At 53.5% G+C, this 18,905-nt stretch overlaps 1 protein-coding gene across 1 annotated transcript in view; it reads left to right on the forward strand.

Moving 5' to 3' along the window:
• Positions 1-18,905, forward strand: part of IGSF21 (immunoglobin superfamily member 21) — a 233,814-nt gene that overhangs the window by 182,632 nt on the left and 32,277 nt on the right. Inside the window, exon 4 of the mRNA XM_044237279.1 lies at positions 11,112-11,230. Within this exon, the coding sequence (XP_044093214.1) occupies positions 11,112-11,230 (119 nt within the window). The remainder of the gene's footprint in view (positions 1-11,111; positions 11,231-18,905) is intronic.

Consider the following 18,905-nt stretch of genomic DNA (forward strand, 5'->3'; position numbering starts at 1 on the left):
CTGCAGATGAAGGGTTCCACCCTCGGTCCCCAGAAGGCAGAGCCAGGCCGTGCGCTGCCTCGCCAGCAGGAGGCCCAGAGCCAAGACCATTGCTCTGTTGCACAGTCGGCTGCCTTGTTTTCTCCCGAGCTCTCACTCGTCCTGCTCCTCCCTCGCCTCTCGTTCCAGTCTGCAGAAGTCTCCTTCTGCCCTGCTGTTGGCCAGTGACCTTGCAGAAGCCTGTGTCACTCCCACCTTGAAAGGCAATGAGCATGGGACTTTAGGGCATCGACTCTGGGGCCCCGTTCCCAGGGTTCGAGCCCCAGCGCTGATGTCCTCCGGCTGAGTGAGCATCAACAAATTCTAAAGAACATCCCCGTGCCTCAGTGTCCTTATCTGTGAATTTTAGACAATGCTACTAATCCCTAGCTCATGGGGTTGAGCTTGACAAGTGGGGAAATTGAGGCACAGATCCTGAATAACTTGTCCCAGATCACTCACTTCCGCGTGATAAAACTGGGAGTACCAGGCACACAGGAGGCTTTATTATGACTATTACTATTATTCTCTTATTCCAAAGGGCTTCTGTGAGGGTTGAAAGAGACGAGTGTGCAAAGTGCCCAGCACTGGGTCTTGCACACAGTAGGTGCTCAATGAACCACTGACATGCAGAGATGAATGAGGCATGCGTGATCTAGAGTCTCCCGGTCTCTGGGCTGCAGCCGTGTTCATCGAACAAGACCAGAGTGATCACTGGAGCCAGGAAGCACACAGACCCCCGGAATGGCCACTTTCCATGGCTTCCTGCTCCTACTGAAGTCAGTCCTGATTCCAAGACACTCAGGATCTTCCTGATGCCCACTCTCACCACCGCCAAGTAGAGAGGCAAAGACAGAGAGGGATGGATTTCTGTTAAAAAGTGAAGCATCCACGGGGATAGAAAGGAGGCAGCGGGACAGCCATGAGCCCCCAGCCTTCTTCCTTGCTTCAAACTGCTCTGTCTGAGGTCCCTTTGGCCCACAGCCTGGTTTCTGGTTTCCCATTGTCCAGTCTTTCCAGGCGGCACCTGTCCCACGCCCTGTGTCTGCTGCGCTTGGGATGGCATGGGGTGAAGACAGGTGGAAGGGACATCCTGAGCCTTTTGGTCTTCCCACTGCTGCCTCCCTTGCCACCCAGACCCTGCCTGGAGCATGCCAGACCATGAGAAACAGATCAATCAGGGCTTGGAGGAGGAAGTGGTTTCCATGGCAGCAGCAAGAGGCTGGGGAGGAGAGGCCATGAGAGGAAGGGGAGGGAGAGTGTGGGGGTTGGTCAGAAGGGGAAGACTGGGGAGGGGAAGGCAGCTGACCAGAGAGTGAGGAAAATGGGGTGGACAGAGCTGGAGGGAGGATGGGAGTGGGCTTGTGGCTGAAGCTCAGGGTAGCAGCTGAACAGGGTGGGAAAGGCCAGGATGGCTGGTGCAGTGACCTCCGCCCCCCCCCCAACTCCCCACCTTCCACTCACCGGGCATCAAGGGCCAGAGCGGCCGGGGCCAGTGTCAGTGTCCAGGCGACCGTTACTAACTTCCCAGGTATGGGTGATCGAGGGATCCCAGGCTAGGCTCTGTGGATTTTTGTTTGAGAATGCAACATGGGAAGATCAAATCTGATTCTGAGAGACATTTTCCCACCTCGGAGACAGGTCATTCCAAGGGCGCCCTCTGGGAGATCCCGGCTGCCGTTTCTGGAGCACTCCTCCTCCACAGTGACCCGCTGTGAGCCTCAGAGCAAAGGCTTCCTACCGTCCAGATGCAAAAGATAGTGACCTGTCTGACATCACACCGACCTGGGAGCCTCAGCTGGGTCGGCGTGACCGCCAGCACTTCCAGTCTCGGAGGAAGGGAATGAAGTTCTAGAACGTCGGAGGGTGCGGCTCAGGGGTGGGCCGGTGGGAGAGAAACCCCTCCCCTTGGAAAAGCAATGCAGGGGCAGAATGGGGCCTCACCTGGGTCCCCTCCCTTCACTGTCACTAGAGTGAGGGGCTGGCCTTAGGTCCCCAGTTACACCACCTCAAAAGCTCATAGCCAGAATTGCCAACCCACAGATTCTGGGGCCAGGCAGGGCCTGAGCTGGGTCCAGACTCCCGGGACTGTGGAGGGAAACCAGAGGGCAGGAGGGGACTGGCATGTTCTGCAACTTCTCCCCCTCCTTTGCCGCCCCTCCCCATGATCCCCCCACCACCACCCAGCAGCCCTGCATTTGATTGGAAACCACAGATGTTTTGCACCCACTGAGAGGTTTTATGATGGAAACCATTTTCAGATTGAAAGGGGGATGAAATTCACTAATGGCTTTTCAAAGGTCCTGGGGAAAAAAAAAAAAAAGAGTTCAGGCAGTTTCTGGAAAGAAATGGGAAAACACATAAGGAAGAAGGTAATGAAACTCTCAGTGCCAAGACACAGGCGAGGCCCTTAGCTAAGGGGCTTTTCTAGCAGCCCTAGGCCTCCTGCCCAGAGCTCCCTCCCTTTCCCTCCAAGTTCCTGAGCCTCCTAATTAGAGACAGCCTGTTCACCCCTAAGTGTGCCACTCAAATGTCCCCACATTTAGGCTGACTGGACCCTTGACTGGCTCCCCAGGGGTGGGGGGAGTGGGGAGTGGCTGGAAGGGGATGGGGGGCAGCTGGAGGCTTCCTGCCCCAAGGAGCAATTCTGACAGGTCCTTCCCCTGCTCGGTTGGGGGCAGGAGCAGTTGGACCCAAACTCTCAAACTTTGTCTTGTGAAAAGGGCACCAGGGAGTTCGGGCTCATGGAGCTCCCGATTCACTGAGGCCTCGGGTTCAAAGCAGCCACAGTTCAGGGGCCACCCCTATGGGCCCCAGGTGAGGGATCTGTAAGGCTCCTACAATCCTCAAGGCACCCATGTGGGTGACCGTTGGTAGCCTGTTGCCCAGGTCCCTCTCTGGATCAGCTGACACGGGTAGCCTGGCCTCTCCATCCTTGATCTGCCGCAGACTGCTGTCTGGCCTAGGGCAGATCTCTCCTCTCTCTTTAGTTTTCTCATTTGTCAAAGAGAAGGTGAGCCGTAGCCTGATTGGCCTGGAGCTGAAGGGCTCCTGGAGCTTGGGAATGTCAGTGCTGAAACGGTGAAAGTCTTGCACAAACCAGGACTAGCTGGCCGCCCTGGTTAAGCAACCAGGCTGGATTGAGAAATCCGATATTAAAGGAACAAAGCGCCCAGCCTCCTCCATGTACATTCTGTGCACATGGGACGATCCCCTTAGTTTAAGCAAGAGTCTCCTTCCTCCACCAGCATCTCTGAGGACGCAGTCCCTGTGGCCCCCAACACCTGCCCAAGGGAAACATCTCCGCAGTCTGCGCCTATCAAGGGCTCGTTGGAGGAGAAACTCCAGAAATCGACCCAAAAGACGCAAGGGCATTGCTCCCGAGTTTCGGAATGTTCATCCCCATCCCATTGGGGTTGGAACTTCTCTCCCCCCTCAAATGTATTCATGATGGATGGCTCAGGCCTTATCACTTCCGGCCACATTAGCCAAGTTCCCACCAGGTAGAATGGGACCCCACTTGCTCTTGATCTCGGTCTAGGGTCTGGGTTGCACCTTCCGGGATGACCTTGAGTTTAGACTCCCCTCCCAGGGGACCAGGAAAGCCATCATCTCTTTCAGAAGCTGGAAGACAGGGAAGAGATGCAGGGTCTGGCTCAGGAGGGCAGAGAGAGATTCGGCACTGAGTCAGAGCAGAGTGAGAGGGATGGAGGCCACGCTCTGTGTGCGGCCAGCTTTTTGGCAGCCCCTGGTGTTTAAAGAGTGGCAAAAATCTCTTCTCTGATAATTTCTACTCAACGGTATTCACTAGGAACACGCATGTGTCAAGGATTTCCAAGCTCTACGCTTGCTATTTGGGGTTTGGTGAAGCCAATGGGAGGGGACCACCCAGTGTGTCTGGTGGGGGAGGGCAGGGTCAAACAGATGGATGGGTCTACAGGGCAGGGAGAAGGACTGAGAACCCGAGATGGAGTTTGCTGGCCAGTAGCAACAGCATCACCTGGGAGCTTGTTAGAAACTCTCAGGCTCTGTGCAGACCTACTAGAATCTGAATTTCAACCAGATCCTGGGCAATTGAGTACATTCAAGTTTGAGGTCTGTACCCATGTACTCTCCCAAAGTCTCCAGAAGAGGATCCCAACCCAAGACAAGGCCCTTTCTCATCTCTCCCTGGTAACTTTCCCAGGTCTGCCAGTTGCCACAAATGCTATCACTGGTAGCCAGTCCATTTCCTAGTTCTGGGGTGTGTGTGTGGGGGGGGAATTCATGCAGCCTCCAGGGCTGTGAGGGGAAAGTCAGAAGGAGCAAGGGCAACTAGGAAAGGGTAGCAGCCAGAGCTGGCTGAACAGGTGCACACCTGGGCCACTGGGTCAAACAAACAGACCTAAACTGGCCATGGACTCCCAAGCTGGTTCTGCAAACGGCTTAGGTGTGAGGGAGGGGGCGGAGCCAGTTTCTGCACTGCCTTTCCCAGAGGGCAGCAAACCTTTTCCAAGTGTCTTATTAGCAAACATCCCAATAGCACCCACGGCTGCCAGAGACTTTATGGCCTTTTTTTTTTTCCAGCCCTGCCTCAAGGCTCTGTAAAGATGGAGCTGGTATGCTGCAATAGTTACCCCTGCGTTGCAGGAGCATAACCCTGAACTTGGAGAGAAAGCAGGTGTTTGAGGGAGGGAGAGAAAAAGATCTGGGCCCCGGGGGCTGTGCAGCCAATCAGGGAGGCATGGCAGATGCACAAACAGTAAAACTTCATTACTTCCCACTTGAGATCTTTCCAGTGGGGATGAGAGCAAGCGCTAGGCTAATAAGATTGCAGGGGGGTGTGTTTAACCTACTTGCAAGAAGGAACGATTTCCCAGCCCTTCAGAAGCTCTGTTTCCATGCAAACAATGGTTACACAAATGAAAAGGATCTCTCCTCTCTTCATTAAAGCAAAGCCTCACAGGACCAATCGCTACCTGAATCTTCTCCATTAGCCCAGAATGAGGTACTGTGTATATATAAATGAAGACATCAGAATTACAAAATGCTTTTTAAATAGGGCATATTATACAAGTTTGGTCCTGACAGCTCTTCTTGTTTGATTGTTGAATTTTGGCAAAAGATGTGAGGCCACACGCCCCTTTCGTCCCTCCATCCCTCTCTCCTTCCTTTCTGGGGCCAGATCAGTAATGGTCTCGGTGTCACTGAGTTTGGGCTTCATCCTCTAGTTGATGGAAGCTCAGGGAAGGTTCTAAGTTGGAAAAGGACCTGCCAGATTGCACTATGATAAGGTCACTCTGACAGGAGGGTAGGGATTGGATGCCTGGAGGATGGGCATCTGGGAGGGAGGGGTGGCAAGAAAGAATACAGGTGGCGAGGTTGCGGACAGAGCAGAATGGCCAGAAGGAGGAAGAGGAAAAGAGCAGGTGTCTTGTCACCTGTCCTGCAACTTCCTCTCTCCTGAGAGATTAGAAGGAAGGAGGGTCAGAAGCACATTTCTAAATGCCACGCATGCTTTCCTCATAGAGAAAATCACTTTACCTGAAATCCTCCGAGATGCGATCTATAGGCACAGAAAGCAGATCAGGGTTTGGGGGGCTGGGGGATTACAAATGGACACCAGGAAACCTGGGGAGGGGATGACAGATATGTTCATGAACTTGACCGTGGCAATGGCCTCAGTAATACCTCCATATGTCAAAAGCCATCAAATGTGTAAACTTTATGCACAGTTTGTTTGTCAATCATACTTCGACAAAGTTATAAACAAACAAACAAGAAATTCCTTTGAGAAGCGAGGATCCCAGAGACCTGTATGAAGTAGAGGGACAGCCAGACCTAACACACGGTACTAACCACATGGTAGGATGAGACTGGAGTTCGTCAAGATGACCTTGATCCTAGGGCAACCTCATTAACGTCCAGCCGACTTCTTCCAAGAAGTATGGAGACATGTAGGCATATTGGATAGAAAGGATGTTTTATAGTGTTACAATGTTGCTGTTTAAAAGTGTGGCCCTGTCTTCTTGTCTAGGTAGTCGTAGTCAGTGCAGACAGCTCCTGGTGCTTCTAGTGCTTAATGTTTAAAAATGTAATCATATAATAGTGTGAGGGGAAGAAACCGACAAGCGCCTACCCTGCACCAGCCTCTGTTCTGAGTGTACCGGTCTCGTTCATTCATTTGGTTTTCTTATATCTGCACATGTGTCTCACTGGATCACCTGATTCCCTAACAATACAGCAAGAAAAACTCGAAGACGCATTCTGTTTCCTCCCTGTCCTGCCCCCCGTTCCCGAGTCTACCGCCTCCATTCTGTGCAAATATGGGACTCTTCCCAGTGGAGAGACAAAGCCACGAAAGGAGAGGCGAGCGGAGGCTGTGAAGTCGGGTCAGGCGTGGAGAATGTGAACACAACTTGCTTGGGGAACTGCAGTCAGCGGAATTGAGGGGCCCACCGGAAGCTGGAGGAAGGAAATTTAGGAAAATAAAAGGCCATCCTGTTTCTCCCAGCAGGGAGGAAGCAGATGGCTCTCATTACCTGGACAGTGGTGGGGCTCAGAATAGAAATGCGCTCTAGAGCAGGGAGGCAAATTCTGGTACCGGAACGCTCAAACTCACCTGCCTATTGGTGAAGGAATATCCTGGGAGCAGTGGGGGTGGGGGAGGTGGGGGCGATGGGACCCAGAGACAAATCTCCAGCTCTGGCATCTGCCAGGCTTGGTTTCAGGTGATGGCACCCACCTGCTTCCTCTCTGACCTTGGTCATGTTATGTACATAGGATTGCTATATACAGGGGATTCTAGTCCATTGGACCATGATGCCCCATTGGCTCTGAGCTAAACTCCTGAATTACTCTCTGTCGCCTTGTCAACCTCTGATGGGGTGGGAGCACAAGCAGAGGATCACTGGATAGGCTTTGAAAGCTGGCTAGAGGCTGGCCATGTGGACAAGAAAGGAAGAGGGGTCCAAGCAGAGATAATAGCCTGGGCAAAGGCACGGGGGCAGGAACCAAATCCTTGGCATCTCTGTATTGGCTTCTCACCCCCAAGACTCAACATGGGACGTAGCACAGAGTAGGCTTACACACTAGTGCTGGCCCTGGGCCTGGCAGAAGCCCCAGCGAGCAGCCCTTGCATGGCCTAACCTGAGCCACGAAGGCCATGGGGACAGCCAGTGACCCCCCCCATCTCTGTGTCTAGTTTTTCAAAAACACAATTACATGCCCTTCAGAGCCACTGTCAGTGTTGGTAAACTCCAGCCACTAAACTGCATTACACTGATTTTGCCAGAAACCTTTGCAGTTATTAATAGTTTATTGATCGGAGCCCACTGCTGATGAGAGCTGGTCTTCTTACTCCAGCCCCTCAGGGCCCCACTCTCTGTGCAAGGCCTTTTATCCAGCATGCAGATCAATGCCACTCAGATCTGGGGAGAGGAGATCACCAGGCTGTTTAATCCACTTTGGAAGGCTAGCACTGAGCGCAGGAGCTCAGATGAGGCGTTTGGTCCAAATCCGAGCCGTGCATTGGAAGCTGCTGGGTCTGCAGGTAAGAACGAGACTCTGCACCTGCTTTCCAGCACCGAGGAAATAGGGTTCTCCGTGCTCACTCCACAGCCTCCTGGAAGGTTGCCACCCAGGTACTGAATGTTGGTTGAGTACGGACCATGACAATAAGCACCACACATGGTCGTGGGACCTGCTGGTAAACCAGACAGAGGCTGACCCCACCTTCCCAGCATTTGCAGTGCATGGCAAGGGAGGAGGATGTTAGAGGGTCACCGACGTAAGTCATCAGTGACAATTTAGACAAGTACTCTTGGATAGGTTCACTACTGCTGCATAACAGGCCATCCCAAACCTGGACCGTTTAAAGCAATGACCATGAATTATTATTGCTCATGAGTCTAGGGGTTAGCTAGGTTCATTCTCGCATTTGACCTTGGCTGGAATGGCTGGGCCATCTGGGACCTCCCTCTCTCCATATCTCTGTGTGCTCTTGTCTACATCAGAGACTTCTTCTCAGGGAGGAAGCAGGGAGAGAGAGCAGGAGTGAGGGGAAGGGAGCGGCAAGAGGGTACAGAGAGACTTCTTGTGAGACTTCGGCTTGGAATTTTCATACCATCACTCCTACACATCCTTTGGTCAAAGCAAGTCAAGAGGCCAAGAATGGGAACGAGACTCCACCCCTAGATGGGAGGAACTGCAAGGTGATTGGCCAGAGACGTGGACACAGGGAGGCTCTTCATCAGAGCCATCGGGGCCATCATCCACCACACTCACCAGGTCCAGATGGTCACTAAGAAAGTGACCATTCCTTTGAAACTTGCAGGGGGCAGCCAGGGGAAGAAAATGCAACATTCCCAGGAAAAGAGAATATTGCAAGCAAGAGTGCAGAATCAAACAAGGCGCTGGGCTAAGTGTACCTTGGTCACCTCTGAAGGGTCCTGGGTGGGGTTCTGGAACAGAAAAGGGACAGTGGCAGAAAAACCAGGGACATCCAGAAAGAGTCTGGACTTGAGTTGATAGTGATGTGTCAACGTTGGCTTCTTCATCTGACAAAGTACAACGGTGGTTTAAGACGTTCATAATGAGGGAAATCGGGTGAGGGATGTATGGGAATGCTGTATTCTCTGGCACCTTTCCTGTCAATCTAAAATGATTCCAAAATGAAGTTGACTTTTCAAGAAGGCACTTGGCAATGAGAGGAATGGAAAGAACACTGTTGGAGCTGGAGAAGGGCAAGGCTAAAAGGTGCGGGAGATGTGGCAGGGAGCAACCCTGGGGGCCTTGTTGGCCAGGACAAGGATACGGGTCTTAATCTTCAAGAGCTGAGAGAAGTCTGAAGGACTTTAGGTAAGGAAGTGCCATTAATTCTATTTGCATTTGAAAAGATCTGGGTTTGACCTGCAGAACGGATTTAGAGGGAGATTAGCAGGGGCAGAAGAACCAGGGAAACTTCTGCCCCACATTCCAGGTGAGAAAAGATGGGGGGGGTGGATGTGGCTATAGGGCAGGATGGGTTTGAGGTGGAGCCGCCCAGGACTTGGCCACTGAGTATGGTCGGGGAGAGGGAGCATGGTGTCCACCAGCGGGTCTGGGACCGTTGGAGGAGGTAGGGAGCCCAGAGAAGGAACAGCCGAGTCTGTACAAAGTCCTAAGGGGAAGGCTGCCTTCTTCACAAGGCACCAATGCAGGTGTCCCCTGAGTTGTCTTCTACCACCTGCCCTGTGTCACCGACACAAGTCGCCCAAACATACTGTTTATGTTACTGTCCCCTGAGCATGTCATCAGCATCCACCTAAACATGTCACCTGTGTTGCTGTCCCCTAAACATGTCTGCGTGCACCACCCACATGGCAATTACCTGCACGTTTCCACCTGGGGGCCAACCCTGTCATCATTCCTTCTACATCACCTGGGTGGCTGCCAGCTACATGTGTCTCCTGAGCCTCTTTCTTTAGGGGACTGTCTCCTGGGCATGTCACCTGCACACATGTCACCTGCACGAGTCACTTACCATATAACTGATACCTGTGAGTGTTACCGAAACATGTCACCCTAGGTGACTGTCACTCAGCAACGATGCCCACTAGAGGGGCTGTTTTTCCAGTCTAGCTGAGTTACAAGCAAACAAAATAGCTCCCGAGGGGAGACAGTCCCCTGCTGTTCCCACTGACAGGGTGCTCTTCTGAGGGCGGGGAGGGAAGGAAGGCAGCCTCTTTCCTTCCAAGTTTCCCTGATGAAAAACATCAGATCTCCCAGTTCTTTTATGACAGTCAGTAGACCAGATGTCAACCTCTGTGTATTCTATGTAAATGAAGGTGTTTGTTTATGCTAATGTGTGGCGGGCTCTGCTCTGAGCCTAGAGCGTGGAACCCAGGCTGAGAGCTCAGGTGTGGGGATGCGGAGGCAGGAGGGAACGGAGCTGGGAGACAAAGATGGGGGCAGGGGACCTGACAGAAGAGAGTGCCTCTGAGGTTGGAGTGCGCAGCAGAAGCTGTTGGGAGCAGGCGGTCGGCTGAATAGAGAGCGGACACGCAGAGAGCTGGATTGAAGGAACCTTCCTCCTTGGGGTGGCGGGACCCACATGCAGAGCCTATGCCCTTTACCACCACCCTCTCCTTCCCCTACTGCCCCTTTCTGATGGGACTGAGGGGCCACTTTGGTGGCTAGTGTTTCGTGACCGTGACCTTGACTGTAACCGTGACTGTGAGCTTCTTTCTATTTTGTGCTACGGTGTGACAACCTGAGACCCCAAAGCAGAGACCCCACTGCCTCTGGGTTGTGGCCAGAAGAGCTTCCCCTTTGGCTGCATGATTAGGTCCAGAGAAGGTTGGAGCTTGCCAGAGGACCCAGCGATTTCCCTGATGCAGCAATGGTCTAGCCTGCGTCCCTCTGGGCCACCGCACCCTCCTGAGGAGCCCAGGCAGAACTACCTCCTCCCTTCTTTGTGCTCGGATTGGCTCACCCTTTGAGGGACGGGGAGGGCTGATCTGCTGGGACAGGGGCTCCTTGGAGAAGAGAAGTTTAGTGTTTCTTCTCAAGCCCCCAAGGCTGGACCCAAAGGGACAGGAACTCAGTACCTAAAGAAGAATTCAAATTCCCATCCTGGGTCTTATCAGCCATATCGGTGGTGGTGGACGAGGGGACATCTGTGCCTCCTCTAGAGCCTCCGTTTCCATATTTACGAGGTGGGAATAGGGATCCTAGGTGGAGGGCGGAGTGAGGTGACCCGCTAGGGCTCAGCTTTGAGCCTGGGCCACACAGCAGATGCCTCCCACTCCGGGCATACCCGGGGGCCTCTGGGTGGGGGGCATCATTACTGTCCGCAACTCACAGACACTGGAAAGAGCCCAGATACAACTCCGGTTGAACACACCCCCCCACACACACACCTTCACCTCTCCAAGTGTCGAACACAGGGCCGGGCATACAGTCAGTGCTCCATAAATGTTGCTGCTCCCCCTCCCCTCAGCATAGCGCTGGAGCACATGGTCGGTCCAGAAGGCTGAACGGTGAGTCTTGAGGACTCTTTTGGGGGTGGTGGGGATGCTGTGCTTTCCAGGGCCCTATGACCGGCCCTCATCCCGCCCCTCTCATTCCCCCAGGCTGCCCGAGGTCCGCATCTCAGACAATGGTCCCTATGAATGCCACGTGGGTATCTATGACCGCGCCACGAGAGAGAAGGTGGTCCTGGCTTCGGGCAACATCTTCCTCAACGTCATGGGTGAGTGCGGCGCCCCCCTGCCCCTGGGGTCACAGCAAGGAGCTGTGTGTGTGTGTGTGTGTGTGTGCGCGCGTGCGCCTGTGCACGGAAGGGCTGTCCCAGGAACCAGCTGCTGCTGTGTCTCTTAGGAGGCTGTGAACCTTCTTCTTTCCCACTCTCACCTCCAAGGAGTGAGAAGACCAGCCCTGCCAAGGTAGGACAGGTGTGGCCTTACCACTTCCTCTCCGGAAGCCCTTCTCCCAACCCTGATACCCCACCCTCGGGACAGCAGAGCCGGGCCTCGTCCCTGGGTCCACATGGCCTGGACACTTTGGAGGAGCTCTGACACCCTGAGTGGGAAAATGAGGAGTTGACACAGGAATGAGGAATGAGGGCTTCCCGAGGGGCAGCAGACCTCAGTGTCCACGTCTGTAAGCAGGGGTGGGATGAAGGTTCGATGGATCATTCATGGACCCCCAGCTCCGGGCCCTGTGACCCAGTGAGGACACAGGGAGGGAGGGGCTGGGCAGTGTGAAGACCGCTGTGGGAGCATTTTTCCAGGCTGAAGCCAAGAGCTAAGTTCACAGAAACGCCCATGGGGACAGTGCAGGGGTGGCGGGTCCCCCTCTGTGGACAGGACAATCTGGGATCCTCCTTGGGGGAGGTGGTGCATACAGCTACAGAGAGTGATCCTGAACCTGGACCTCCCCCGGCCTTTCCTGGAACATCGAAACATCAAGTGATTGGTGAGGGCGTGCACTGGACTCCGTGTTGGGGCCTCCTGGGGTCTGACCCTGTATCTGTGCCTCCATTTCTCCATCTGCAAGATGAGGATAGTAATGTGAGCGCCTGTCTCTGGCTGTCTGTGTCCCCACCCCAGCCTCACTTTCTCCATCTGTCAAACAAGGGCTTTGCTCCCCCCGATCTCAGAAGCCTCCGTCACGCTGACGTTCTGGTCAGGCACACTCTCCAGTTCTGCTGCCCATGGTCCAGGGACTTGGACTTGACTCTGGGCTCCAGCATTCTCTGATCTTCTTATCAAATGATACTTACCAGGGAAACAAAGCTTGTCGTAGTCAGGCAATCAATGAAAGCATAAAGGCCCCATGGAAAGATACGGCTTCTGGGGAAATTGAAAACCTCCAAAGGCCAGACCTCCAGAGGGACATTGATTCCTGCAGCAGCAACACGTGGCGAGATCTGGCTTCCTGGGGGCTGGGCTGCAGCGGGGAGGTGGCCATGCCAGGAAAACCTCCCTCTTACAGTCGTCCCCTCACCGAAGGAGCATTCTTGGTGCCCGCCCCTGGGCTGGTCACCCCAGGGAATCTGGTGAAGAACAAAACTCAGGGGGCACCATCCAGGGGCTCCCAGTCTGATGAGGGATGTGTGCATAGTCATCTATCCATCAGATATTTCTTGAGCATCTACTATGTGCTAGGTAAGTGTGTCTCCTTTGATAGGACAAGGTCCTTGGGGAATTGTATCGGGTGCATGAGCCAAGCGTAAAGCGCGCATAGAGGCTGTGGACAGTGCCAAATCCTGGGCAGAAAATCAGACAGGTAATGGGATAGAGGGTCTGCAGGTGAGGTGGCAGCTAGTTTGGGCGGAGGACCCGAGGAGGGCCCTTGGAGTCTTCCGGCTGTACTTTCCATGTTATATCTGTCATTCAGTCCTCACAACCCACCCGAGGGTATGTACTAGTATTATCAGCCCCCTTCTGCAGACACAGATATGGAGGCACAGAGAAAGCAAGCAACCTGCCTAGGGTCACACAGCCAGGATCACATGGCTGTAGGCTCAGCTGCAGCCTTGGTGAGCCTGGGGGCTGAGCTGCAGAGGGGAGGTGGCCTATAGTAGATGCTCAGCCGTGGTGGGGATCACAGAATCCTCCTGGGATAGCAGCCCAGTGCTGGGGCCAGAAGCCAGGCATCTTGCCTCTCACACCAGCTGTTGCACCCCTGGAAGCAGTAGAGACACTTCTGCTGAGGCTTCTCTCTATGTGAGCAAGGACCGAGCCCTCAAAAGCCACCTCCACCAGGAAGCCCACCTTCCTCATGAATTCACCAAAGCTCCCTGAGCAGGTTGCTCTCCCGCCATGGCCTCTGTCTTCTCCTCCATACAAGGAGGACTTGTAACCAGATGATTCTTAGGCCCTCCTAGCTCTGACATCTCTAAGTCCATTATCCCTCCTGCCAGGCAACGAACCCAAGGCCCAGAGACATCTTGTGGGACTGACCAGAACTGCACAGATAGCCTGATGGTCCTGGCTGAGCAAGACGGTGTGCTCCTCTCCCTTTCTGTGGCACAGCTGGCTAAGACTTTTCTCCTCCATTCTCGTTGTCTGGGCAGCAAGGAGCTGTGAGCCTCTGGGCTCTTCCCGACAGAAGGTGGCAGCCTCGTGGGATGGAGTAGAGAGTTAATGAGATCCCAGTTACTGAGCAGAAGCCTGAGGCTGTTGGGGAAACCACGGAGGGTTTAGGACCCCCCAGTGGCCCCAGACTCAGGGAAAGGCTCTGACCTCTGGAGATTCAGGGTACCTGAGGGCAGGCTTCTTACTGAAAGAGCACTCACCCATCTTGGTCAATCCTCTGATGGACCCACTGCATAGAGGTCACTGTGCTTGCTATTGGTCGCCCCAGCCCAGCTGTCCCCTGATGGGGCAGGTCCCCCCCGTGCTCACCAAGGCTGCAGCTGAGCCAACATCATAGCCACTGTCTGTCCTTAGCCTGTGCCTGATAGTGCGTGAGCTTCTGGCTTCTTGCACATTGTCTCATGGAATCCTGGCGACATCCCCATGAGCCAGGAGATGTTATATCCCTGTTGTACAAGGACACACAGGTTTGGGGCTGAATCCCAGATCCATCATTGTGTTCATTAGCCTCTCTGGACCTCAGTTTCCCATCTGTAAAATAGGGACAAGGGTGACTACCTTTTAGAGTAGTCGTAAGGATTTTTTTATTTGAATAAAGTTTGCAGGGCACCTGGGTAGCTCAGTTGGTTAGGGGTTCGACCCTTGGTTTTGGCTCAGGTCATGATCTCAGGGTTGGGGGAGGCTGACATCCGGCTCTGTGTTTAGCAGGGGGTCTACTGGAGATTCTCTCCCTCTGCCCCATCCCCTGCACTCTCTCTCTAAAATAATAAATCTTTGAATGAATGAATGAATGATGTTTGCAAAGCCCCTAGCCCAGATGAGGCAGCCACAAATTTTCATAGGTTGGACTTTATCCTCTTTAGTACCATTGTCTCGGGCCTGTGTGCTCCTGGGCACAGCTGCAGTCACTTGTTTCTTGCCGCTGGGAGTCTCATCGACCATTCATGACTCTGAGGAGCTTCAGGCCAGTCTGAGAACCACAGCTTCGTGCACTGAGTCCCTGCACAGGGACCCAGCTCTGCCCTGGTTCTGGGAAGCGCATCCTTCTGCCTGCCCCCTCTTCCTGGCCTCCTGCTGAGGGGAGGAGTGAGACCAGACCCCAGCTTTGCTAATGACAGCCGCACCTGCATTCCGCTGGTTCCGCCAGGTCCAGAGTGCTTTCAGTAGAGCGTGTCCCTGAGGCTGACAACAGCCCCTCTGGGTCGGGATTATGCCACCCCCAACTCACAGATGGAAGCTGAGTCTCAGGGAAAGGAAAGGACTTGCTTGGGCCTGCAGGGCTGTGGCCGTCCCCATCCCATAGCAGCAGAGTGGCATGCCTTCTGTGGCTCACCGAGATCCCGAAGGTTGCGGGGCGGGCTGTTCTGGGAGAGACAGGGGTCTGACTGTGAGGGTGTGTCCCCTGTGCAGCTCCTGTGCTCCAGCAGCCCACATCAGCCTGGGAGGCAAAGACCTCACGGCACCTGTTGGCCAGACTCAGTCTCGGAGAAGAAGTGGCTTGGCCAAGGTGGGGCCATTCTGTGAGATGATCCCCAGGACAGAGTTCCCTGAGCCCAGCGCCCGGCACCTTCCGAGGACTCAGTGAATAACCTCTCTCACAACAAATAGGGACCATGCCGGTTACACATCAGGCACAGTTAGAAAGACTTGAAAATTGCGTGACTCTGCCTCCCCCTCCCGGACCTACTCCTTTAAATATATTTCAGGGCAGGCGTGAAGCCCTATAACCTGCTCCTTGCCTTGGCCTGTGACATGGCATACACGCTCATTGCACACATGCACACACGCACGCACACACACACACACACACAACCACACACGCAGGCACCAACACACTCCCTCCAAGCAAGGGGAGGCCGTTGAAAGCTGGAGTCTCCTTTGACCGACAACGGACCCTGAGGACTGTGGCCACCAACCGTGGGGCAAGACAGCTTCCTTCTTGATCTGGGGGTCAAGGGAAACTTCCTAAGTCGGTGGGGGAAAGGGAGACGAGAAACGGGGCCCGTCCCACAGCCCCCGCATGCATCCCCAGCCCAGCACAGTTGTACTCCCGAGCCAGCCTCCCGTCCTCTGCCACTCAATCTGCATCTAGCACATTCTACTGCGCAGTTTCCACGGGCCTCGGGGTGCAGATCAAAATGTGAGAGCGGCTGTAATTTCACGCCTATAACATCCCCGCTATGTGGTGGGAAAAGACATTTGGGAGCCCCGTGGGTGACACCGAGGGTTCGTGCCGCACACAGTCATTAAAATGTTTTTATCCGAGCTGCAGATAAATTGTAAGCCAATTTGAAAGTTGCGTGCTGGGCCCCAGGAACACATTATACACAGTCACGGAAGGATTGCCGAGGCTCTTCTCGGGGGTGCAGGTTATGCGGGGAGCATGTTCGGGGTGCGATGTTACAATCAATTAAGTGGGAACCCACACTTCCCACCCCCGCCAGTGCCGAGAGACGCTGCTCTCCTGGTTCCGCCAGGAGGCCAAGAGCCAAGGTTTCTCTGCCCCCCTCACCATACAGGCCTGTTCCCGAGGGGGCCCTCTCAACTGGCAGCGAAAAATCTAGGCCACTTTCCATCCAGCACAGGTGGTGTGGCTGCCACACTGTTGATCACACAACCTTCACGCGTGTCCCCCGACACAGGGACCGTCGTCCCCTTTCAGACGACGTCGTCCCATTTCAGATTTCCTTCTCCTTCCAGAAAGAAGGAGGCTCTGCAGGCTAAGGGGATCCCCCCAAGTAAGTGAGAGTGGCGGAGGGTGGGGGTGTCCACCAGGTCTGCCGGAGCCCAGAGCTGGTGCACCTAACAGCAGCTCTGAGCTCCCAAGGGACACATCCCTACCTTTGACACAAAGGCCATTAATAACACAAAGGTCAAGCAAGCATGGGGGTGACGAGGTGGGATTATGCAGAAACAAGATAGCAGGGGGCGGTCTCCATGAGACCGAGCCCTGCCTGGGAACACGTGGCACTCAAAAATCCAGAGGGTTCCTGTGCCCCAGGCCCTGTGGGCACCGCTCGTCCACTTCGACCCTGGGGCCCTTGCTGCTCAGACCTTCTGAAAGGAGCACCCTTGGAGTCCAGCAACCTTGGTCCAAATCCAGGTCAGTGCCCCCTTGTGACATGGACAAGTCCAGTACTGAACTGTTTTTCTAGTAAAAACATCAGAAGGGTTTTTGTTGTTGTTGTTGTTAAAATGGATTAGATGGTTGCAGGCCTTCCAAATCTCACGGATTCATTCATCCAGCCTTCATTTGTTCATTCATATAGCAGACATTTATTGAGCACCTAGTGCATTCCAGGGGCTGTTGTACATCATGGAATTGAGCTTCAGTAATGAGCCAGACAAAATTTCTGGTCCTCGCGGGCCAGACCAGGCAGGAAGGGGGGTGGGCAGACAGAACAAGGAGACCACTGGAGCCTGTGGGTGTCAGAGGGTGCTCGAGCAAAGCAGAGGCAGGTCCAGCCTGGGGCAAGGGGGGTATTTCGAACAGATGCTCCACAAGGCCTTCCAAGAAGGTGAGGCCTGGGTGCATGGACTTGAGGTATTCATGCCCCTAATCGCACGCTGTCTGACTCCGCATCTTCCCAGGGCCAAGTGCAGTTCCAGGTGCTGATGATGCAGTGGAGAAGGAGGAATTCTTTGCCTCGTGGAGCTCAGATGCTATCAGGGGAGATGGCTAGCTCACAGTATAGATGCAGAAGCCCAGGCTGACCCCGCTGTCTGATACCTCCAGGATGCTAGTAACAAATGATCACCCTGCAGGGCTGAAAGTCACGGAAATATATTCCCTCATGGTTCTGGAGGCCAGAAGTCTAAAATCAAGGTGTCAGCAGGGCTACCACCTTCTGAAAGCTCTAGGGAAGGATCCTTCCTTGCCTCCTCCAGCTCCTGGTGGTGGCCGGTAGTCCTTGGCCTTCCTCTGCTCCTGGATGCCTCCCTCCAGCTCTGCCTCCATCCTCACAGGGCAGCTTCCTTCTGTGCTCTGGATCTCTGTGTCCACATGTCCCTCTCCTAGGGACGCCAGGCATTAGATGAAGGCACATCCTGATGTACAAGGACCTCATCGGAACTTGGTTACATGTGCAAAGACCCTTTTCCCAAATAAGATCACGTTCGCAGGTGCTGGGGGTTAGGACTTCAACATATCTTTCTCCGGGACACAGTTTGGCCCACAGTAGTCGCTGAGCCAGGAGGTAGCATCAGAAGAGGATTTTGCCATCTGACTCCCACGCGCATGGCGTGCCCTTTGCTGAGCCTTTATGAACATGCTGCACACCGGGCTAAGGTCTTCCTAAACTAACCTATCACATAAGCTCTAAAGCTCCGGGAATTGGGTGCTGCCATTTCTTTGCCAGATGAGGAAACTGATAGGTGTGGAACTTGCCAAAGACACCCAGCCAGACAGCGGCAGAACAAAGGCAAAGACATCCTACACATTTACCCATTCTGCTCGACTATTATTAGCATATTAATACGCACTAAGAAAATGTTCTATCGTGGGATCCCTGTGTCTCTTGTGTAGGCTTCCAAATGAGGATGGCCGATAAAGGTAGAATTTTGGAGCCCAAGGCCATCACGGCACCAAACCAGACCAGATGCTTTCAAAACCTGGGGCCAGGAGATAGGTCCCCTGCAGAAAGCAGTTGTTAATAAATTTTGCATAGCTTGCTTTTTATTTTTTTCAGTATGTTTTACTGGATTTTTATTAAGTGCATCTGGGTGCTTTTCTTCCTTTTTAAAAAAACTGTTTTATTGAGCTATAACTCATGTAACATATAATTAATTCGCTTTCAGTGTACAATTTAATGATTTTTAGCACACTCACAGAGTTGTGCAAACTTTAGTTGTGCAACCAATTTTAGAAGATTTTCTAAATCTATACCCATTAGCAAGGACTCCCCATCCCATATCCCTCACCTCAGGCTAAGGTAATCACCAATCTACTTTCCTTTTCTCTCTCTCTCTCTCTTTTTTTTTTTTTTTTTTTTTTTAATTAGAGAAAGAGAGAGCCTACGCATGAATGGTGGGGAGGGGTGGGCAGTGGGGGGCGGTGGGAATTCCAAGCAGGCTCCACACTGAGCACAGCAGAGCCCAATGCAGGGATTGATCCCAAAACCCTGAGATCATGACCTGAGCCAAAATCGAGTCGGGCGACCAACCAACTGAGCCACCCAAGGAACCCTTACCAATCTACCTTCTGTCTCTGTGGATAATAATCTCTGTGGATTTCATATGAATTTTATATAAATCCCAGAATACATGGTCTTTGTCGCTGTTGTGACTTCTTTCAGTTAGTGTAAGGTTTTCAAGCTACACCCATAT

Source organism: Neovison vison, chromosome 2, assembly GCF_020171115.1.
Source record: "Neovison vison isolate M4711 chromosome 2, ASM_NN_V1, whole genome shotgun sequence".
In the NCBI taxonomy this organism is placed as follows: Eukaryota; Metazoa; Chordata; class Mammalia; order Carnivora; family Mustelidae; genus Neogale; species Neogale vison.